General features: G+C 38.0%; 1 protein-coding gene across 2 annotated transcripts in view; it reads left to right on the forward strand.

The window, feature by feature from the left end:
• pvrl2l (PVR cell adhesion molecule related 2 like) overlaps positions 1–25,522 on the forward strand; it is a 487,014-nt gene that overhangs the window by 213,448 nt on the left and 248,044 nt on the right. For both annotated transcript variants that reach the window (XM_057827935.1, XM_057827936.1), the window contains exons 2-3: positions 9,218–9,330; positions 21,016–21,259. In XM_057827935.1, coding sequence (XP_057683918.1) covers positions 9,218–9,330; positions 21,016–21,259 — 357 coding nt within the window. The remainder of the gene's footprint in view (positions 1–9,217; positions 9,331–21,015; positions 21,260–25,522) is intronic.

A 25,522-nucleotide genomic window follows, 5' to 3' on the forward strand; every position in this document is an offset into this window, starting at 1 on the left:
TGGGCTACCTAGCTTACCTGTCTGATTTCTCCTCAGTGATTTTTCCTTGCTGCGAGCAAATAACTTTGTAATATTCATTTGTAAGAGTAATGCTGTTTGAGTCAAATAGAAATAAACAAATAAGACATCTTTGTACAGATTACATGGACTGTGATAAAAAAATACTTTTAACACAGCTGGAATATATGATGAGCACACATTTAAAATTATTAGAGGTTATATCCCAAAGATAGGCAACTTATTAATACAGATTGATTCAATGGGGTACTGCAGGCAACCTGCTCTTTTGCTCGTTTATATTCATGACGTTAGCAACTGTTGCTAGGCGGGTCAAGATTGCGTTTGTCCCTAATGCTAAATGCATGTAATAAGTGTATGAACAAGATGTCTACTAAGCTAAACATACCAATTCTGTCCAAAAATGATGTCCCTAGAGCCCAATTCACTGGTAAAGATGTGGAAGAAAATACAAATGTTCATTTAAAGAGATCGCTTGAGGGGTCTGAAAAAGACGGGAAAAAGAGCTGACCTGATCCAGAGGTATCTTTTTTATCGACACCTTTTTCTTGTGTGCATTGCCTTACGCCACTGACAATGACATTCTCCTGTTTCAACAATCTATCCTTTCCCACCATATGCCCTGTCTCTCTTATATATTATATCCTCTGGTTGTCTGACGTCTCTGACCGTTCTTGGGGGTAATTTACATTGCTATTTTTGTGTAGAAATCACAAATGCTACTCAGTGTCAGACAACGAACACTTTTAATTTTTTCATTAATAACAAATCTTAGTTCTATTAATTTATTTACACTTCCCCCATACTAAAGTTGTTTCACTGCAACACAAAAGGTAACAACAGTGGCAGTCAGATAGCGTTTACATTTTTTTGAGGTCATTCATTGTCAGACAGAAGCAGCACTGCAAAACGCCACGTTAAAAAATAAGTAAAAATATCATAATGGCTTACCTGTTCATCCTCTATAGGACCATGGCCCCCAACAAAATGTTTACCGCATATGCAATGTGGATGGCTTCACCTTACTGGCGTTAAACTGGTCTTTTGGATGTCCGCACAAGTTGTTCACATTTTTTCCTCTGAATTTTTGGCTTCGGGAAACGTATGAAGAAAAAACATCCTTCTTATGTTGTAATGTCTAGAGTCGTTTCTACAAGTTCCATAGCAGCAGTGTTTACTCGGCATGTTCTTTTTTGAAAGTTTACCGGCAGAAAACAAGATGTACTAACATGGGTTGTATGCGAGGGCGCTTCTATGATGACCCACTTTCGGTTTATTATAGTGACGTCAGGATCTAAAAATAGCATTCGTGCAGTATGCTATTCATTCTGGTCATATAAACAAATAGCAATAACTAGCATCAGTATTGATACAGTTCAAATACTACATATCATATTAACACGATATTAGACAAGGTTTTTGATTGACAGCCTCTCAATCAAATTACATTTTTGTCATTGTATTCATAGCCAGTCAGCTAAAAGACCGTAGCTAATCTGCTACTTTAATTTGCGACTAGAGTAGTTTACCGCAGTTAGCTGACTGATGCGTAAAGAGTAAATTTGAACATTTATATTCACAATTCATAGGAATAGGCGATCAAGCAAACGTCAACATAGAGGTAAAAACGAGCAACAAGGATAGGCAGTTTATCTGGCACTAACCTGTAAGGCAGGTGGAAGGTGTAATTTGCACCGTCCACTGTATGATTGACAGTTGGGGACACGCACTGTAATATTGATGCTGTACATGTGATGTTCGAGTAATAGGAATAAAATGATTCTGTATTACATGCTGTCCATAAAAAGTGCCAAACAGTCACTCAATTTGTAATGTATTGTTGGAGGATTAACCAACCATGTTTTTATCCCACATTACGACTTTACAACACATGAGAACGATTTTCCAACTTGGAAACTCATATCTCCTGACACGCATGAACGCAGTGTATCTCCCGAAAGTGCTTCACGGAAGTATCAACTCAAATACCTATAACAGCCAAAGACACGTGCATAAATTACCATATTTAGGAGCCATGTGCAGATAGTGTATATGGAGTGAATAGAGTAATATGAGTGACCATAGTAAATAGGCACATGCTATAGATTACGCTATGCAGACTTGAAAGTCCAAAACTGGAGCATTTGCCCATATAAAATATGACTGGTGACGCCTGTGTCGTGTAACATTGTATTCCTTGTTGTTGTATCTTCTTCTCTTTTGTCTGCTTCCTTCATTTCTGTCCTCCTATAACCCTCTCCTGTTCGTTGGTTTCTCCCAATAAAAAAAAAAAAAACCACAATAAACCACAATGAGAGTATATCAAACTCCCATATGATACCTTTAAAACTGTTCAGACCATAAGGACACTTAAATTCCAATTCATTTCTAAGCAGCTGAACAGGACAGGTAAAAAAAAACAAAAAAGATAAAACCAATGAACTGTGAAATAAATACTTGAATATGGGACAGGGAAGTTTTTTTTTTCCAGATTCCTTTTGTTCCTTCTTATCAGTGTGGTGCCGGAATGAATAAAACTCGTGACACCGCTGTAGAGCTGTAGATACAGTATGCTAATGATGTTCGCAAATACATATGTAAATTCACATAGAACGTGTAGAGCAATTATAGCTGATAACACACACAGTTTGACGATATTTTATACAGTGGTACCGCTACATACGAATTTAATTCATTCCAGGACCTGGTTTGTAAGTCAAAATGGTTGCATGTCGAGCAGGATTTTCCCATAAGAATACATTATAATTTGCTTAATTCCTCGACAGCCCAAAAATCTATGCTAAATCCTGCATAAATACTGCAGGTACAATCACAAATAGCAATTACACATAGCAAAATACATAATGCAAATCATAATAATAATATTGATTATAATGTAACGAATCGGGTTCTAATGTGGCGTTTGTGTTTTGCATGCTGTTCCCGAATGCACCATGTGATTGACGAGAGGGTGAGAGAGATGCGGAAGAGTGGGAAGTTTTTTTTTCCCTGCAGTATATTTTCATTGATTTTCAAACTGATAATTTATACCTTAAAACAGTACCACAAAAAATACACTAACAACGCAACCCCCCCCCCCCAAGAACGATGGTTCCTCTACCATTATTATCCTCCAGCTTTACCCTTTTCCCCTCCTTCTTAACCCCTTTATCCTCCATAAACACAAAGTTCCAGTCCACAGCTTGATCCAGTGAACCTCATGTTAGTTTCAACTTCTTGACATAACTAATAAAAGGTGCCCATAAATCCTCAAAAGTCTGTTGAATGTCCTTCAAAATATATGTCATGCGTTCTAGAGGTATTACAAATAGCCTCTGATTCATGCACTGTTTGGCAAACAGTCCATGATTCAATTTTCCATACAAGTGCAATGCATTTCTTTGCCATTGTTAAACCAAGATTAGTAAGTGTCTGTTTGTTGTAATTATGTTCTTCTGGAACATAATCTTCTTCTGGAATTACTTCTTGTAGTCCGAGTGGAATGTCTTTTAAAATCACTCCCTCCAAAGTCCTACTTACGTCATTACCAAACTTGATTTCTCCACATTGTCAACTTACAGTGGGAAGTTTTTACCCTCTCTTTTCATGTTCTGTTGTTGTTAGCGTCGGTTTCGGTGGACAGTAGCCGTGTTGTGTTCCACAAGTCCTAAAATAAATTATTTAAAAACCTGACGAAGCTGGCGACTTCCTTGCTGATGTTACAATAATAATAATTGTCACCTTATAAAGACTGCCAAATGGAGGTCGGAGGAGGACAATCTCCATCGTAGACATATTTCGGCTGCATCATTTCCATCTTAATTTGGTTAGCGTCACCTTTTTCCTTTTTTCACTACCTGCAGTAACCATCTTGGGGACGCATGTTGATTTCTTCCCACAACAAAATCCGCCGTGGTGCCTTCTTGCAGGAGAACAATGAAATTAAGACGCTGATGTAAATCGTCGTATTTCAAGAATGTCGTCATATGTCAAGGCAAATTACGAGTCTAATTTTATGTCAGATGTCGAAAGGATCGTATTTCGATGCGACAGTATGTCGAGGTACCACTGTATTTGCATATACAGTAGTCGATTCATTTGTATTAGGCATTGTTATCCCAAAGGAATTTACAAATTCCTCTTATTCTTGAGACATTTAATAGTAAATATTTTTTAATATTTAGTTTTTGTTTGACTTTTTATTTACATTTTTTAAAAAAATAAAAAACAAAAACAAAATAGGGGACACAGCAGTATACCGTATATTCTTTTTTTATTTTTAAATGTTTATTTTATTTTTAACCAAAGAAAGAAACTATGCATATTGTTTATTATTATATATACTGTATATATATATTTACGGTAATTTTCTGACTTTAAACCGCATTTGACACAAGTCGTACACACCAAATTTTACAAGAAAATGACATTTGTTCATATGAAAGCCACACTGGACTATAAACTGCAGGTCTCCAAAGATATGCAGCTCATTAGCCTGTAAAATCCATAAATAAGATGCACTGTTCATATGTCGAGGTACCACTTTGCACTAATTCGACACAAACACACCGATAAGTACAATAACAAACACTTACCAGTAGCCATGCTTGCAAAATGCACTTGCACAATAAAAAAACTCAAAGAAGATTTTTTATTTTAAAGCCCATTCAACAATACACATTATATTGTTCCACTCACTTAAGAGGCTTTTTTTTTCCCACAATCACTCGGGCCCAACAAACAGCTAGCTAAAGCTAATCCACCTCCCCTCCTGCCCACCCTTCTTTTTGTTTTTTGCGAGAGTCAGCCAGAACATTGTCCTCACTGGCTGCAAGCAGGAGGAAAGACCCTGCAAGGACAAATCTTGACTGTCAAGAAAATCATCACCGTGGAAACCCATTTAAAGGAGTCTTATTATGTCTTTTTTTCAAAATTGGAAAACGCTCCTGGGTGTCTTAAGAACATGTCTTTTGAGGCTTTTGTCAACTCACTCCAAGGAAAAAGACTTCAGCATATATTTTATTGTTTTGCAAATATCAGCCTGTCTTGAGGGGGCGGCCTCACTTTTGATCATTCAACTGGTCAGTAGCGAAAAAGCTTTATATTGAGCGAATGCTGAAAACTAAGCAGTCACTCTACACAGTTAACAGTCTTCCCACACCTACGTCATTCATTATCTTAAAGTGCCTATGACAGCAAAAAGCATGTTTATTTCATATTTCACATACCGTAATTTCCCGAATATAAGGCGCACCCGTGAATAATGCGCACCCCAAATTTACTTGTAAAATCTAGGGAAAATTATTGTACCCGTTTATAACGCGCACCCTAATTTTAGCACCAATAAAAGCGGCATGGAAAATGAATGAATGACAGACCTCGTGTACAGATACAGAAATGTCATTTTACTGACTGGTGAAACACAGCACAAGCATAGTATATTGGTAGTTCAAAACATTACCATAAACTGACAATATTTACGGTAATAATATGATATGACAACCTCTCCAACTTACCATATCTAGGAGAAAACAAAACAGATGTGACTTCTCTTTTAAAGGCTGCTGTATAACTTGCTCGTTTCATCATGATGAATAAATGTTTCTTCCATGGTTTGATACGGTAAAATGAAAGTGTGAACGTAAGTCGGAAATCCGAGAGAGCTCATCGCTGTCGACAGGACAGTAACAATAGGAACTATTGTTATTTGGGTTTGAGTTTCCCGAGGGACAGATATAGTTGACGGACACACACAGGAAGTCTGTGTTGTTACGTTTGTTTTGGTCCGTGTTGCGGAGCCGCAATAAACGTTGACTCAAATGAGTTCAAGAAACTAAATTATGTGCTTTATGAAGAGTGAAAAAAGCAGAATTTAACACAGACGAAATCATTCGGCCGATCACAGTGAAGTATTACCGAAACAAAATGGTGACGTCACGTACCGTAATGGTTGGCAACGGATCGCCGCATACATTTCTTCAACACAACGTGGCCATGTCAATTAAAAATAATAATAAATCGGCATATACATATATATGTGTATATATATATACAGTACTGTGCAAAAGTCTTAGGCAGGACACCTGCCTAAAACTTTTGCACAGTACTGTATATATATATTTTTAATTATTAAATTTATTAGGATCATGGATGCTTCCACTTGGGGAAAATATATACATACAGTATATCCTGTATATACGTAATATAAAAAAAATATGCAGTACTGTGCAAAGACTTTTGCACAGTACTGTATATATATGTATATATATTATTATACATATTATATATATATATATATATATATATACAGTATATATATATAATATAATATGTATAATATATATTTCTGTTTCCACCAATGTACTCGTTTATAATGCGCACCATGATTTTACAAGTTGATTTTGGGGAAAAAAAGCGCGTTATATTCTGGAAATTATGGTATTATTTTATGCTCCTGAATGAAATGGACCGCTTGGATGTGTATGGAAGCGATCGATTTATATAAATGAGTGACTTCCTGGATTGACGAGGAATGCGAATGTGATGTCATCCAGGTCAGCATCTCACAATACGGCATTACTTTATAGCATGCAGATGGACTGCGGATTTTGCAGTATTAATTTGTTTATTTTTCGCATCACGCCAGCCAAATGTGCTGCGGGGTTTTGTTGCTGCACCACCGAGAGGCGTGTAAGCCTTTTTGGTTTTCAAAAACTTTTTTTTTTTCAAAAAGTTCCTGTTCACAGCAGAGATTGACCAAAACAAGTCCGACAACTGTGGGACTACTGTACTTATGAGGAAATGAGTAAACATCGTGTTTTGTATTATGTCAAATACTGGCATCATGGCAAATGTTTTAATAAGGAGGTGGCCGGCATTTTGTGGCAGACAATGCTCCTTGTCTACCGAAAAGGCCACTCGGCCGACGACCGGCAGCTTGTCACACACACCCCTCTTCGTGTGCCCGCAGGTAGAGCGCTATACTCGGCTTATCCTCGTACAGCCCCCGCTCTCGTCTGCGGTTCTCCATATCGTCCAGACCCTCTTCGTGTGCCCAGCAATAGACCACTACAACACTACAACAAAGTTGGACCTCACAACAGACAAAGAACAACCGAGGGATGCATTCAAGGGTTTATTAAAATACAAATCAAAACAACATGCGATCAAGGAAAAAAGGGGAAATAACAAAACAGGTCCATGACAGAAGGTTGACGTGGATCAATATTACAAACGTGAGGTGGTAGACAGGACCAATAAAACGACTAAAAATACACTCATATACCCGCACAAGGTAGAGAAATACAAAACTAAAGCGGCAGACGACCAAAACCTAAGGCGGGGTAGAAATGACAAAATGCAAGGCGACTCAAAAGTGAGGTGTGGAATGGCGACCAGCAAGGTAATATCTCGGGACCCTTTTCTTGGATCACCTGCGTGATACAACTGTTGATAAGCAGGAATTAGCTGCAGGTGCGATGTCGGGAACGCCTCCACAGTTGGCTCTGTAACAAAACAACAGCCAGCCTGCTGACCAGCAGCAGACCATAACAACATATGCATGTATACATGTAAAAATTATTGTTTTCTCTCATATATATCTCATTTATATCATTATAATTACATTTGCAGTGTCTAAAAAACATTTATTAACCCTTTATCACATTTGGTACACCTACAATTTTATGATTTTGAGAGTAATTCAGAATTTTAACATTTCTTTTTGAAAAAAAAAAATGATGGATGCAAGTCAACACATGCAACTGCAGGTTCCATGAGAAAAAAAAAACAGGATTTCGCTAGGGTTACAGATATTAGAGCGCTTATTACACATATTTGACATTTCTTTTTACAAATTTGAAAAAAAGGTTTCATTAGGACCTTATTTTTACAAATTTTGGGATTCTCTGATAATTGCTTCATATTGCAGGTCGTTAAGGGTTAAAATATTACAAATAAGGGTTTTTTGTTGTTGTTGTTTTTTTTTTTAAATACTTTGGGTAAAAAATAGGAAAAAAACGTGTCATATTTATCTCTTTCCAATGCTGTTAAATCTGAATAAATACATTGAACACACCCCAGGATATATAAATAAATAAATACATTTTAAAAATGTAAATCAGCTCCGCTTCGTGAATTTTCGATTTTCGTGCGTGGAGGTTCCCCTTTAACCGCGAAAAACGTGGGATCACTGTATGTTTACTCCACTTTGGACGAATGATGTTTCATTCCTGTATTTTTGTGCCTCACCGGAATTCAGTGGGTTTTTTTTTTTTATTTTTTTTTTTAAACCTTTCCTGTTCAGCTGTTTGACACGGGGAATGGAAGTCTGAATGTCTGGTTGGTCTAAACAGTTTTAATGTTTTACATTGGAGTATGACCTACGCCCATTGTTACCATTCAACATATCTCATTTATTAAGACAAAACCGTAAACAGGAAGGGGTTATGAGGGAACAGAAGAAAAGAAGGAGAGAGAGCCAGAAGAAACACAAACAACAACAAGAAATACAGTGGGGAGAACAAGTATTTGATACACTGCCAATGGGAAAACCCACTGGCAGTGTATCAAATACTTTTTCTCCCCACTGTACATTGAACGCCTACACTAACTATGAATATGTTGGTGTTATCGTCGGTTAGATGTATTTCTGGTTGACACCATGTGGGGGGCCTGTTAACCAGAGAAAGAGAGGGGTGGGTGTCTAGAAGATAAGTGATTGGGAGGGTTGGAGTGTACTCAAATTAGCCCTGTGATCTAGGACCCAGTAATCGTGTGAATCCCTTGTGAGTGTGAGTCCGTTGGCAACCCTACGCTGCCCCTTCGCTAATCCCTGCACCAAGGCCCCCACCCAATCACATCCAGCAATGCGCAAAGCCCATCAAGCATGCGATAGCCACGAAGGCAAGAGCCACCCCAGCTAAAAAAGCTAATAAAACATAACATTGTAAAAAAAAAAAAAAAAAAAAATCAAACATCGTAAGCAGTTACTCACAATGTTACTCATTAGTTGAGTATTCTTTTCACCAAATACTTTTTTTACTTATACTTGAGTTATATTATTTTAAAGTAATGCTACTCTTACTTGAGTAAAATTTTCGGCTGCTCTGCCCACCTCTGGTTATCGTGAATGGCACTAAATGAACATCAAAAAAACAAAACAGTTTTGCATGAAACTATCCCTTTTTGTGCTTTTCAGGTGTCGGCGCTCAGAAGGTGCGCGTGGAGGTGGAGTTGGAAGCGTACCCCAATGAGTCGGTGGACCTGCGCTGTCAGTTCATTGATGGAGGAGGCAAAACCAAACTCACCCAGGTCAGTCAATTCATTGATTGTTTCCTGATTCAGAAATTTGCTTTAATTGTCTTTAACATGTCACTTTTTGTAAATAAACTGGAATGGAGGCTAAAAAAAAGCCTTCTAAATTTTCTTTACTATTCACTTCCTACAATTGTTTACAAATATCAGAATCTTTTGGAATTTCTCACATCTCTGCATAAAATCACCATATGTGATCTGATCTTTGTCAAAATCACACAAATGAAAAAAACTGACTGTTTAAACTAAAACCATCCAAACGTTTATAGGTTTTCATATTTTAAATCACATTTAATATTTTGTGGCCCTCTCTTTGGCAGCAATAACTTCAACCAGACGCTTCCTGTAGCTGCAGATCAGTCTTGCACATCCATCAGGACTAATCTTGGCCACTCCAGAACGTGTATTTTGTTCTTCTAAAACCATTCTGAAGGGTTTTACTTTTGTGTTTTGGATCATTGTCTTGTTGCAACATCTGTCCTCTTTTTAGCTTCAACTGTCTGACAGACGGCCTCAGGTTTTCCTGCAAAACTTTTGAATTCATTCTTCTGTTACTAATTGCATGTTGTCCAGGCCCTGAGTAAGCAAAACAGCTAAAACTCCCTTCACCATGCTTCACGGTGGGGATGAGGTGTTGACGTTGGTGAGCTGTTCTATTTTCTTCCACACAAGACGCCCTGTGTTACTCCCAAACAATTCAACTTTGGTTTTATCAGTCCACAAAATATTTTTTCCGCTGCGTGATTTCGACAAAGATCAGATCCCATCATATGCAGATTTGTGAGAAATTCCAAAAGGTTCAGATTCTTTTTCATACCACTGTACTTTTGTCCGTTCAATGGAGTGACAGAACCTCGTCACTGTTAGTTTGGGCATTACGCCAAAACTGCCAAGCTCGACCAGGATCCAAGAAAACAATGAAGGCCCAAACAAGAAAGCATTTGCTTGATCCTCGCGTGAAACTCTCAACCCTGCCTCTTTGAGATCAATATTCAATTTGTCCATGTAGAGGCATGTGCAATTGTCTGGTCTTCTGCAGTCAGCTAATTGGCAATGCTGGCATGGCATGCCTGTGTGAAGCCACAGGTGAGCGGTTGTGCTCCATGCTGAAATCCAGCAGGGAGGGTCATAATCTGCACAAAAATATTTCTGTAAAAATACAAGCATAAAATAATGACGATAAAACATTGCACTTCAACATTTAAAATTAAAAAAAATGTAACACTTTACAATAAGGGTCCCTTAATTAACAATGGTAAATGCATTTTTAGGCAATGATTACTGTTTTTTAAGTAACATTAACATAATTAATATAATTGCTTATCTAATATTATTTAACATGAGTTAAAGCATTTGTTAAGTCATTAGTTAATGCATAACCAGACAGTAACTAATGGTTTGGTAAAATTAAAATTATTTATAGGCCTATATAGGGTTACAGTTTAGGGTTAGTGTTTGTTAACTTAAGCATTTATAATTTCTTAGTTAAGGGACACATGTGCTACACTTTATAATAAGGGTCCAAAAAGCATTCAGTCATGGTTAATAAAGGTTAAGGGGGGAGACTTAAGCATTTATAATTTCTTAGTTAAAAAACACATGTGCTACACTTTACAATAAGGGTTCAAAAAACATTCAGTAATGGTTAATTAAGGTTAAGTAATACTTATGAGGTATGTTCACGTAAAATAATACCATACTTAAGGTTAGGTTAGCAGCACCCAAGGACTCACAGAGCAATGTTTCTCATTTTAGAATAACATAATCACTTCCTAATACCAGTATACATTAATACCTATTTATTAATGCAGTGATGTACTGTCTATGTGAATTAATGTTAAGTAATGTATTATATACCGTATATTATATATTATAACCTAACCTTAAGTATGGTATTATTTTACGTCAACATACCTCATAAGTATTACTTAACCTTAATTAACCATTACTGAATGTTTTTTGGACCCTTATTGTAAAGTGTAGCACATTTGTCCCTTAACTAAGAAATTATAAATGCTTAAGTTAACAAACCCTAACCCTATATAGGCCTATATATATTTTTAATTTTACCAAACTATTAGTTACTGTCTGGTTATGCATTAACTAATGCATTGACTAATGTTAATTAATATATTACTAAATGTTAAATAAGGGATTATATGAATTATTGTAATGTTACTTAAACATTAGTTATTTTCATAAATGCATTAACTAATGCATTAACTTGATGCATTAACTCATGTTAATGAATGTATTAATAAATGTTAGATACGGAATTAAATGAATTATAGTAATGTTACTTAAACATTACTTATTGTCTAAAAAGTGCATTAACTTATGTTAATTAAGGGACCCTTATTGTAAAGTGTTACAGAAAAAAGAATGACTGCATGACTGTCTGCGACCGGGATTCTTTTTTTTAAATGATTCTGTCAATCTGCAAGAAAAATAAGGAAGCAATTTCCAATACAATATAAAAGCTCCTGATTACAAAACCCCCCAAAATTCGATTAATCGACCAGCACTCCACAAAGCTCAGAATAACAGTGGAGTATGATGCGTGAAACCTTGCATTTTTAGACAATAACTAATGTTTAACCCTTGAGAGTCGAAGGACGCGCCGGCGCGTCCTCAGCGCACGTCGTCTTTGAAGCACCCTCGCGTCTTAATTACGTCACCCACATGCCGTTGGTTGGTCTCGTTTTAAAGTGCGGAAGTTGCGGTTTACTCTCGTTGTTATTTGAAGTCAATCGACCAACTAAAACGTGAGATATTGTCATTTAAGTTTTATAGTTTTATTGTCCTCTCAAAAAAACATTAAAACGCTGCATGGATCATTTGTTTATGTCTATATTTCCATAATTTCTTGTCCTTTTTCAAAACGGAAGCTCCATGAAAAAAACACAAATCAAACGAACCCTTTCGAAGTCACAGTGGAAGCACAAAATGCGTTTTTTTTTTTTTTTTATAAATATAACTGCCGTGCGAGGTTCCACCGAACGAGAGGCAGGAGTGTTCTGACGCAGCGACGGGCGAGCGACGGCCGTTTGAATCAAGCAAGCGGGCGAGCGACTTTGTGTGACTTTGAGGATGAACGGAAAACTAAATTTAGCGCAAGCAATTGTGCTTTTTGATCAACTTGAGGAAGAGGGTGGTCCAAATTCGTCATCATCGTCTTCTTCGGAAGAGTCCTCGAGTGAAGATAGTGACGGATTTGAACACGTGGGTGACGCCATCGACGAGCAGAGGTAAGCCAACTCACTTTTTTTTTTTTTTTTTTTTTAATGCTGTAAAAGTTTCTTTTGATATTGCAAGACAAAGTTAATTTTGATGCAATATAAGTGCGTGTTTGTGTATGTAATAATAAAATGTGCATATCAGATCAAAGTATAATTTGTGGTCTTCTTTCTATATGAAGATTAGGGATGTAGCACATATTCAGCTACGGTATTCTTTCTATTGTCATACATATAGATTTCCATTATTATTTATTGCTGTATATATTTTTATTTTATACTTTATTATTTTCATAAATACTGACTTTTGTTTCATGTACATTTATAGTGACAATGAAAGTAAAGTGAAATGAAAATGGAAGGGTGGAAAGAGGACCGACACCCCATGGAAGTGTGGGCTGTGATGTAGCCCTGTGTCTAATTCCAGGACGAAACTGCTTTTCGGAGTGGCATGCCTGAAAAAAATTTAACTTGTTTATTGTAAATATTTTTGAAAATACTTTTTTCCCCAATGTTATATATATATATTTTTTTCCCACAATCAGTCTTCTCAATTTGTGTATATAAATGTGTGTTCAAGAAGCTTGATTGTGTGTACATAGTTTTCATCAGGTGATGGGCCGCAATACCTAAACTCATAAAGAGATGGCCTCTAAACACTTTTTGTGTTAGATGGTATATTTTTTCACTGTTCTTCACTGTTTGGTCTGCTGTATATAACCTGTTTTGACTAGAGCATGTATAAATGCAAAAAACGCCTATGGCTATACCTGTTGTTTATGTTGAATTGTCAAATAAAAGACTATTTATTCTAAATTTTTTTGGTTGAATGTTCATCCTAACATGTTGAATAAATATTACAAAGTTTCAAAACGGTTCGTTACGCATGTTTGGTTGTCAATTGGACATCAATATTAAAAATTTTGACAAAACGATTTTGGAATTTTTGGTCTTTTTGGGCCCAAAATTATGATTTATAATTGGTCAGTGAAGGAAACAACAGTTTGGACATGAAGTTCAAGGTGTCACAAAAAAAGGGACCAAACCAGGCCATCGTAAACAATTCTGTCTTTGAAATATAAAGGCAACTTCAAAGGCATGCAAAATCAGACAAAATAGGCCCAGACCTTAAAGGGTTAAGTAACATTACAATGATTCATTTAATCCCTTATCTAACATTTATTAATATATTAATTTCTTAGTTAAAGGACACATGTGCAACACTTTACAATAAGGACCAAAAAACATTCATTCATGGTTAATAAAGTATAAGTAATACTTATGAGGTACGTTCATGTGAAATAATACCATACTTAAATAAGGGATTATATAAATTATTGTAATGTTACTTAAACATTATTAGTCTTAAAATACATTAAATAATACATTAACCTAATGCATTAACTCATGTTAATAAATATATTAATAAATGTTAGATACGGAATTAAATGAATTATTGTAATGTTACTTAAACATTAGTTATTGTCTAAAAATGCATTAACAAATGTTAATTAGGGGACCGTTATTGTAAAGCGTTACTGAAAAAATATTGACTGCATGATTGTCTTTGACCGGGATTCTTTTTTTTTTTAATATGCAAAAAATTAATGATTTTGTGAATATGCAAGAAAAATAAGGAAGCAATTTCCAATAAAATATAAAAGCTCCTGATTACAAAAACCCCCAAAATTCAATTAATCGACCAGCACTCCACAAAGCTCAGTATAAAGGTAGAGTATGATGTGTGAAACCGTTCGCGCCTTCTTCACGGTGTTTTAATGGCTGGTGACATTTTGCCAGCGCAGGAGATTATTATGAGTATCAATGAGAGACATGACACTGTGTTTAAAATATGAATAACACCTCGCTATGTGGCGCCTTTTAAAGTTCAACACCGGTGCCAATTACAGCCAGCAAAGTGGCCATTAAAATAAATCTATGCACCCATCGCATTCTCCTCATGGCTGATCCTGATGCATTACAATTTCTCACATAATAATGCAGTGTAGAAAAAGAAAAGAGAGGAAAAACATCAGTTGGAACCAAAGTTTCTGCGCACATGCAAATTGCATTTGTGGCACGAAAGCTTTTACAGCCTGACCTCTCATTAGGCTTGTTAACATTTTCAATTTAAGTTGTCTTTGGTTAGGAGGTAGGGTTTGAAAAACTACTTACTGCATGATAAAAATGATGATTTGAATGTCAAAGTACAGCATGTGATGGTTTCTTTAGCGCCTTAATAGAATTAATAACATTTTTAAAACGGCAAAAAAATAAAATGCAGACGTTCAAATGAACTCTTTCAGTGCCCTTGACGGTATGGATGAACATGGTAGATTAAGACCTGCAGGGGCTCTATGATTGAGCCTTATGGAACTCCTTGGGCAGCTATGTTTGAATAATTTTGACGTCTATCACTGTCAATGGCAGCGAATGAGTTAATAGTTGCATCATAGAACATTGATTTTTTTTCTTACTCTTATAAGTAATGTTTGTATCACCATATCGTGAGATAATGGTCATGGTGAGTGTCAGGGAATGCGCGGGCAGACAGGGTGTGTGTGGACCCAATTGCAGGGAAACAAAAAAGGCAAGGCAGGTGGCGGTGCAAAAATGATTTAATTAAAGCCAACTAAAAACAAAGTACAAAACAAAAGCTGTGGTAATCAAAAGACAGCACTGAGGCAAACAAAACTATCACCAACAAAAGACTGCTTCTCAAAAACTTACACGGAACACGAGGGCTTGGACAGGTCTTGACTTTGGTAGAGACATAGACAATGACGTAACAAGGAGTGACAAGAAACTGGGTCATTATATACACACACACGCAGACAAGGGGTAACGAGACGAGGAACAGCTGGGTAACACAGGTGGATGCAGATTGCAGGATACACTGGGAGAACACACACAGGTGGGAGCAATGGGCAATCACAGAGACAAGTCACACTAGGAGAAACCAACACAAAACCTAACAGGTGAGCCTTGTATCATATCGTGAAGTACACAGAGATTACCACTCCGAGTCACGAGTCAAGGTTAGGGCACTTGTAGATAACGAAGTAGTCGCCAGTCAATGTCAAGGCACACAAAGACAAACAATGGACTGGTCAACTAGTAGTGTCAACTTTCAAGACATATCTGAACAGGCAATGAACTAGTCTCCTGTCAATGTCAAGATACAGTGAGGAGCAGAAGTAGGGCAGAAGTTCACCCACTTAGAAAATAGGTAGAGGTCTGAAATTTCAATCATAGATGTATTTCCACATATAGAGACATCATCTAAAAAAAAAAAAAGAAAAGAAAAGAGGGGAACTCACATTGAATGACTTTTCAAAAATTTATTTTTAATATACTGGGGTTCATAAGTATTTGTGACCCTGAGAAGAAGCAAAAATTATGACACTGTAAGACTTGTCAGTCTGCCTTAAAAAAAGTCAACCTTTTCCCCATGAGTAACCACCCACCCACTGCCCGTTTGGGCTCATTATTGTCACCTGTGCACCCCACAGTCAGTCATAATCCAACTGCTACCATAGGCAAGACCAGACAGCTTCCGAAAGACACCAGAGAAAAAAATGTTGAGCTCCACAAAGCTGGAAAAGGCTACGGGACAATTGGAAAGCAGCTTGGTGAGAATAAATCAACAGTTGCAGCAATTGTTAGACAATGGAAAAGGCTCAACTTCGTGATAGTCTACCTCGGACTGTGGCTCTGTGTAAAATCTCTCCTTGTGGGGCATCACTCATGATGAGAAAAGTGAGGGCTCAGCCTAGAACTACACGGCAGGAACTAGTCAATGACCCGAAGAGAGCTGGATGCACAGTTTCAAAGGCTACTGTCGGTAGAACACTACGGTGTAATGGTTTATACCAGTGCTTCTTAATTATTTTCTGTTACGCCGCCCCTAGGAAGACGTAAATGTTTGACCCCCCCCCCCAAACTCTCTGCCACCACTGTAAATAGTATCATTTGTCTATAATATTACTATTATAAGTATGCCTCTGCCTAACATTGTGTCCTTTTTTTCTATTAAAGAGAAAAAGTAGCGTAGATCAAATTATAATAAAGTATAACTTTATTAGCATTGTTTTGTTTGTAACAGAAAAGACTTAATGTGCATCAATTTGCTTGAATAAAAAAAAAAGACATCCAAACTACAAAAATTCACTCAACGTGCATTTTTGACCATTTAATACTGAAAAATAAAATGTAATAAAATCAGTAAATAATAACAAACTCAAATTGATTTGAAAAATTAACTCATCAGGACAATATGCCAAAAGAATTGACCGAAAAAACAAAGCTGAATAGAAAAAAACCCAAAAGTGTCTTTGGACAGAAGGACAGCTTTTATTTTCGCTGCTCACAGTATCCCTTCCTTTGCAATGGTGTGGGGTTATTTTGCACTGAGCATGCTAACAGTGCTCACTGGTTTACTGATATACCACTGACAAAGCGGGACGATTGTTGGCAATATTCGGCACGTTTTCGCTGAAAAACAATCAAGTGGCTTATCAATGAGATTGAGGTCTAATGTCCTTAAGTGGCGTCTTATTTGATCTGGCTTCCGGCTGTCCGCTATAATCATTTTTGGATGCAGTAAACAGTGGTCTTTCCTCATCTCCCACTGCATTAAAAGTCAAAGCCAAAAAGCGCATTCTCGGCAGCCGAGGGAGAACGGTCATCGTGACAATCCCAAGTCGAAAATGGCACTTCTTGGGCGGACACGTGAGAACGGTAAATGGTGTTATACTTGTATAGCGCTAGGCTCTCAAAGCACTTTACACTACATCGCCATCTACCTACTGGTGACACAGCACCAGGAGCAATGTGGGATTCAGTATCTTGCTCAAGGATACTTAGGCGTGTCCATCAGGGTAGAGAATCGAACCCACAACCTCTGGGTTGGGGGGGGGCAACTACTCTACCACTGAGCCACGCCATCCCCAGACAGCAGGTTGCTGCGTGAGTCCGGCTGGAAAACGGCTTTCGAAAACGGCGCACAGCTCTTCATATCTTTTCTGTGTGCTCTTGCTTAATTCAAAAATACTGCGCGTGCTCTTGCTTACTTCAAAAATACTGCGCGCACTCTGAAAATGCTAGCGCCACTGCCACCCACTGAATGGATGTGCAAGTACACGTTATTCTAGTATGGAAAAAAAAAAAAAAAAAAAAAAATTTTTTAAATAACAGCATGTTCCCTGAGGTCACATGCGCCACCCCTGGCATCGCTCTGCGCCCCCATTGGGGGGCGTGCCCCACTATTTGAGAAGTACTGGTTTACACCATGCATTCAGTTTCAGTTTATTTACACATCATATCAAGGTACACACAAATGTGTACAAGGTACACTAACTGATAAGATGTGTGAAAGGCACACTTCGAATAAACTCTTTAATGCTTTTAGTCGGGGCCCAGTTGGACAGCACACACATACACACACCTATGCGCATACATACAATTAACTATGGAAAATTTCAACATTCGGTTTACATCGGATTTAATATGAAATACCTTAGTAATGTTTATTCGAAGAATTAGCATATTAAGATACATTGCAAGGAGGTGAGTTTTGAGTTTTTTCTTAAATATGGAGATGGAGCTCGACATTTTAAGTGTTTCGTCCAGTTCATTCCATATCTGTGGTCCTCTGCACACAATTCCAAAGCTTGTACACTTTAGCCTTCTGTTTTTCCCAGTGTTATTATTTTTTTCTTCTGGTAATATATGTGTGCTGAGGAGTACAGATTGGGATGAGATCACTTAATTTATGGTTTAGTTTATGGATGACCTGATGCATTACGCAAGCATTTTGAAAGTAGTTGTGTTCTCTTAGCCTCAGAAGGTTGTGGTGGTGAAAAATTAGTTTAGTCAGAGCATTGAACTCCAACCATTTTAGGGCACGTATAACTTTTTTCTGTAGTGTTTCAAACTTTTTTAGATGTTTTGGAAATGTGTTTTTGCTCAGAGGGTTCCGCTATTGAAGCCTGTACATGTGAAGACCCGTCTGAAGTTTGCCAGGGACCATCTGAATGATGCAGAGGGGCCATGTGTTCAGATGAGACCAGAGTAGGTCTTTTTGGTGCAAACTTTACTCGTCATGTGTTGAGGAAAAAGAAAGATGAGTACAATCCCAAAAACACCATGCCCACTGTGAAGTATGGGGGTGGAAACCTCATGCTTTAGGGCTGATTTTTGTCAAAGTGGAAAGGAAAGATTGTACTGTATAAAGCACAGAATTAAAGGTGGAATGTATCGTCAGATTTTGAGCCACAACCTCCTTCGCTCAGTCAGAGACTTGAAGATGAGTCGTGGCTGAATCTTCCAAAATGGCAATGATCCGAAGCACACAGCAAGCTGACCAAGGATTGGCTGCGTAAAAAGCATATCAAAGTTCTGGAGTGGCCTAGTTAGTCTCCAGACCTCAAGCCAATAGACAATCTTTGGATGGAGCCGAAACCTCGTGTTTCTCAACGACAGCCCCGAAAACTGACAGATCTAAAGAAGATTTGTGTCGAAGAATAGGCCAAAATCCCTGTTTCCATATGTAATAACCTGGTGAAAAACTACAGAAAGAGTCTGAACTCTGTAATTGCAAATAATGGCTACTGCACTAAATATTAGCACTGATTTTCTCAGAGGTACAAATACTTATGAACCCCAGTAAATCACAAATAAATTATTGAAAAATAATACAATGTGAGTTCCGGATGTGTTTTTTTAGATTATGTCTCTATAAGTGGAAATGCATCTAAGATTAAAATTTCAGACCTCCACCGATTTTCTAAGTGGGTGAACTTGCAAAATCTTAAAGTGATCCTCTAACTTAAATACATGTAGGCTCTAATAAACCACAATTGTTCTCTTGTACTAAAATATGTTGTTAGAAACACATAAAATGTTAAATCAATGGCAATATTTTATAATATTTAGTCCATATTTTGACCGTTAGTTGGCGCCATGGTTTGCGGGCTCGCAGTGATGACGTAACTGGGATCTTTCCAAATGTGTAGCGTGTTCAACAATTGCTTATTGCTGCCTAAACTCGCGAAGTAAAATGCCACGATGTGCTGCTTTTGGATGCAATTTCCAGTCAAATGGAAACAAGGGGAGTGAAGTGAGTGGTCAAGGTGGAATTATTATTTTTAGTGAATAAATGTGCATAAGTGGAAGCTTCTCCCCTTTTTGGTCCCTGTATGCACGTATCCTACCCACCAAGCATTACAACTGGCGCCCGAACATTTTTCCTGGATCCTCAGTCAAGTAAGGGATCCGTCTGTTTTCTGGATCCGACGGTCCCACCGCGTCTGCAATATTGGTTTCGGATCTGTCCATTTATTTGATTCGTCGGTCCCACAGCGGCTTTTCAGATCAGTCTATTTTGTGACATTGCCATGGGATCGGTCTAATTCCTGGATCTTCGAGTGGGTAAAAAAAACGCGGATTTGGATTACTATTGCTATCTTTTTTGTTGACTATTCTTCGTGGGAGTTTTCCCCAAATCATACTAAATAATTAAATCACTATGGCACACTACAGTGACGACAGTGACTCTGACGTGGACCTTACAACAATGTTGGAGTTCGTCAGGGAACGCGTGTTTGCGTACTGCTGAGCTCCCGAGTGAAGAGTGAAGGTGGAAATATTATTTTTTGTGAATAAATGTGCATAAGTGGAAGCTTCTCCCCAAAAATGTGCATAAGTGGAAGCTTCTCCCGTTTTTGGTACTTTTATACACGTATCCTAGCTACCACGCGTTACAATGTACAAGACATGGATTACACAGGGAGTGCTTTTTGGCCTGTACTGTATTTAAAGCACACGACAGCTCTGGATGCTAACAATCTACATAATTACATTGGGAGAAGTTTGAAAACCCAATATGCTTACCTTGAATATCTGCTCATAAAACCGGACAGCATACACTCTCGCTCCCAACCGGCGTTCCCAACAGCACTCTCTCGCATCACCAGTTTTGCCCAACTTTTGTCTTATCAGGTATTTGCTGCACTCATTTTTCCCTGAAGCTCGTCTTGTGAACGACCGACAGTGCTGTCCTGCTCCTCATTTTTCAGATCTGGTTCAAATAGGAAGGGTAGAACCGAAGACATGTTGGGAAAGCTAACGAGTGACACGCTGGAATTTCGGCAACGGGACCGGTGATGTCACGAACTGCGACGTAACAAGATTGGCGACCTATCACTTTAAATAATTTTACAAACTTTATTAAAACAAAAACATTAAGAGGCGTTTTAATATCAAATTATTATAACTCATACTAACATTTATCTTTTAAGAATTACTTGTCTTAAAAATAGAGGATCCCTTTAACGGGTACAAATACTTCTGCTCCTCACTGTATACATCGACAAAAAACCCTTTCATGCCTTCAGGGAAGTCAATTGTACCCTCAAACAGTTATAGTATTATCGTTTCTGATCAGGTGTCATGGATCTGGGAGCCTACTGAGGGCCAGAGAGACAACATCGCTGTGTACCATCCCTTCTACGGCCAAAGTTTCCCCAACTTATCCTTCAAGGACCGCGTGATCTTCCTGCATAACAATTTGGAGAACCCATCCATCCGGATCTCAAACCTTCGCATGTCTGACGCCGGCCGCTTCACCTGCGAGTACGCCACGTACCCTTCTGGCAACGAACAAGGCACTACCACGCTCATCATGCTGGGTGAGTGGTCGCCAAACTCATCCACAGATTGATTTCCACAGAGCAAAACCGACAACCCGGGATAAGATAAGAGCCTTCCAGACATATAACGATCTTATCACAGTGAGATGTTTCACTTCAACATGCTTCCTTTACACCATTCTTTAATACTAGCCCGGGCTTTGCAGTCTTTGTAAAAATCACTATATTTCAACATGGTGGCAAAGTAGTTTTTCAAAATTTGCGCTCCATCAGTCTTGACAGGCGTCTCCTGAGCCATTTTCTTATCAGTACTCGCCTCCCAAGAGCACCTCGTCCTCTCCCGCCAAGTCCGTCGTGCCCAAAGCCCGAGACCAAGCAATTTGAAGTCGATTCCCTCAGAGGATTCAAACGGTTCGATGCCAATTGAGGAAGAAGGACTTCAAGAAATCTAATCATATCGCGGTTACATTTGATCCAACTGGGTTGTTGCGTAAAATATAAAACCTATATTCCAATTAAAGACTACAAAGACAAAATACTAAATGTTCAAACTGATTAACTTTACTTTTTTTTTACTAGTATTCACTCATTTTGAATTTGATGCCGGCAACCCGATTTGAAATAGCCGAGGAAGGAGCAAGAAATGACTATTTCACTAAGAAATGAGTTGTATGAGTGAATAGATTTATCAGTGACAGCCAGTGGCGGTTTTAGGGGTGGGGCCACAGGGGCACTCAGCCCACCTCTAATTTAAATGGCCCCTGAAGTGCCCCTGCTCCCATTTTAGCACAAAGCATGGCAATTGGTGAATTTCTTTTCTGAAGTGAGACAGAATGCTGGAATGTTGTTTCTAGGGTAGTCCTCAACGATTTATCGTTTGAAAATCGTCCTCTCGTTGTGCATCGGATGATTTTTTAACATGCAAAGTTGTTTTTTTGCTTCACGCTCATACAGCACCACAGTCTCTCACCCTCCCTCCCACTAAGTAGTGCAATTAAATTGTTTTTCTTGGTCATCAGTGCAGCTGGCATTTGGTACTTAAAGTTAACGATGATTGACAGGTTTGTTGCTTAGGGTCAGTTTACATGGCGACTCTGCAACACAAAGACGCAATGACTGCGTTGCGGACTCGCCTCGCGTGCATATGGTGTCGGCGAAGACGAAAAATTCAGAATCCTGCCTCCAAAGTGGAAGAATCCGATTGCGGGGGGTTGAGGGGGGGGCTTCCTTGGCATGTATATCAAAGGCTCCTGCGGTGCGAGATCGCGTCGTTAACGTCAGCACTCGTACACGTCACATTGGGCGTGCGAAGCGGTGCTTCTAAACATTAAAAATGGCAAATATGGTGGAATGTCGGCTTTAATTTACTGTTTTAATAATATTTTTAAATTAAATATGTTGAACGTTTCAATTTTTGTGCCTTTTTGAGCAAAAGAAAAATGACATTGCTGCGAGTGGGCGGGCATATTTTTTTTCCGGGCTGAGGGAGCTTGGTGGGGTCAAAGTGCATCATTCTCTGTCGCCCAGTAAATCTGCACTGCCCCCTAGGGCCTGGCATGAATACTACATCGTTTTCACGCGGAATCGCGACATTGTTCAAATGGAGACGCAAATGCAAATGCAAATTTGACATTTTTCGTATTCTCGTAGCGTCACCATGTAAACGGCCACTTAGATCTGACCAGAGAAGACTCGGCACAAATGTGTTATTCATCGTTAAGCTAGTTACACATTATGGGTGGGACAAAATAGTGAAATGCTGATATATCGTGAAACTTTGTATCACAAAAGGTTATCTATATGCTCCTGGCAAGAATCGAGATATCGTTTTAAAAAGGTGTCAATGTCAACGATAAAAATGAACAAACAAGTTACTACCAAAATCGTCCATCATAATAGTGTCTCAGTTAACTCTAAGGCTTCATTGACGGTGCTCGACGCCCAATCCATTTAGACTGGGAATGTTCGTTCATTTGAAACCAGAGCGTTCAAAATCATTCTGTCCGATTTTCAGGGGATTTACAGGTCACTTGCTGTTTATTTTAGGGCATATACAGGTCATTTCTGTTGAGTTTGAGACACTGCCTATTTATTTGGGTGATTCCCAGGTCACTTCCTGTTCTGTAACTCAAAATAAACGGGAAGAGACCCAAAATACCCCATATTCAACAGGAAGTAACTGAAAATCAACAGGGAAACGACCTTAAATGACCCAAAATTACATCATTGCCTGGCATTAGCTGCCACTACTGGCCATAGACGTTCAATTCATCTGAAGTGGGAGGGATGGCAGCGAATGAATGAATGTTCATTCGCTGCCACCCTCCCAGTTCAAATGGATTGGACGTCTACAAGTGACAAACTCTTTCCAATACACAGCAGAAGCTTGTTTTTCTGTTTATTAATTGTTTGGTCAATATCCTAGAATGAATTCCTGACCAATGTATCGATAATCGTTGTATCGTCAGACCATCGTTATCGTGAGCTTTGTATCGTAAATCGTATCGCCTTCTTGGCCCCTGCTTCAGAAAAATCCTAGAACCGCCACTGGTAACAGCTGAGTGTCATGTCTGGATCTAAATAGAGTTGTTCACTAGCAAGAATGAGAAAAGATTCACCATGAATTTTTTGCATGACAAAAAAGCCCCAAGGTTTATAAGCAATATTTTTCAACATACAGTTCCAAGGATTCATTACAGTTTATAATATCATCAAAGGAGTCCGATAATCTGGAGAAATCTCTGCACATAAGTGGCAAGGCTGACAACCAAAATTGATGTTCAATCCTTTACTCACCATATTAAAATCCATAATAATTGTGTGAAGGATATTGCTGTGTGTGCTCAAGGAACACTTGAGAAAACCATTTTCAGTGAACACAGTTCATTCATTCTACATATTCCTGTTAAAAATGTGTGAAGGACTAAATAAGACAATAGAGAACTGGACTTTTGGGCAATGGAAGTTGTACATCAAGGGAGAATTATAAATAATTCTACTTACAAAGCTTCAACATTTAGTGTTCCTATTTCCCGAGCGCTTATTGAGTGTTGTTAAAAGGAAAGGTGATGTAACACAGAAGTAAACATGCCCCTGTCACAGCTTTTTTCAAATGTGTTGCTAATACTTGCACCAAAAAAAGTCTATTAGTTTGAATATTCAGTAATTCGTCTTTGTAGTGTATTCAATTCAGCAGTGGTTGAAAAGGATTAACAAGTCATTGTATTCCATTTTAAATTTAGTTTTTACACAATGTCCCGAATTGGGGTTTGTGCATTTAAATGATGATTGGTGAATCCAAACATGGCTGCGTTCATTAAAAATGGCCATGTTGCTATTAAAGTGCTGTAATTACTGCGTAAAATCAGTTTAGGGATGTTTAAACAGCTCCTTTTATTCATTTATTTATAAGCAAAAATCGCAGTTCCCAGGGAAATTGCATGAAAATGCTGTTTTTCAAAACTCATTTAAGGGCACTGAGTTTATGCACGCAAACATGATTAATTTAATACAAAAATTAGCTACAGCATTTGGCGCGTGTAATCATTAATTTTTCATTGGGTGCGTTGTATTTCTATCAATGGGCCAGTACTGCTATTTTTTATATGATATTGATTTTTTTTAAGTTATCCCGTAAATGCCGGTAGTTAACTTTTAGTATCGTTGCTCAAATTTTGGCTCATAAATCAAAGCAAAAACCGGAAAAAAATTGTTCAGGCGTTGGGTCACTCTTAAGCAGAGGTGGTAGTAGTACCAGATTCACCAATGAGACGACACAACAATAATCACATGACTCCATTACACCAATCAGACTCGAGTTTGCTGTTCTATGATCACGCCAGCCTGTTCAATCACGGGGCGTCTTTAAAGCGCCATAAAAAATTAAGTATTTGACATAGAGCGTTGCCTTCAACATGACTTGAAAGTGCAGATTTTAACCTCTTTCCCAGGTTTTATTTAGCACCAATTGACCAAGGAAAACCGGAAATATTATCCTTTTAATTTCATGAATGTTTGCTCCACTAGAGGGCACTCATGCTCTTTGGACCACTGATGCTTCATTTATGTGATTTTTTTTTCCCTCGGCGGAATTGATGATTTTATTTTTTATTTTAATTTCTTTGGCTTAATGTGGTTATGTAATAGGTTATAGTACAGTATAATAATAACAGTTCATATAGATAACTTTGTGCAGGGAAAAAAAAACATTGAAAAAAATGTAGAAAAAATTGTAAGCAGTTACTCACGATGTTACTCATTACTTGCGTATTCTTTTCACCAAATACTTTTTTTTACTTGTGT

This window comes from Corythoichthys intestinalis, chromosome 22, assembly GCF_030265065.1.
Source record: "Corythoichthys intestinalis isolate RoL2023-P3 chromosome 22, ASM3026506v1, whole genome shotgun sequence".
NCBI classification, from domain to species: domain Eukaryota; kingdom Metazoa; phylum Chordata; class Actinopteri; order Syngnathiformes; family Syngnathidae; genus Corythoichthys; species Corythoichthys intestinalis.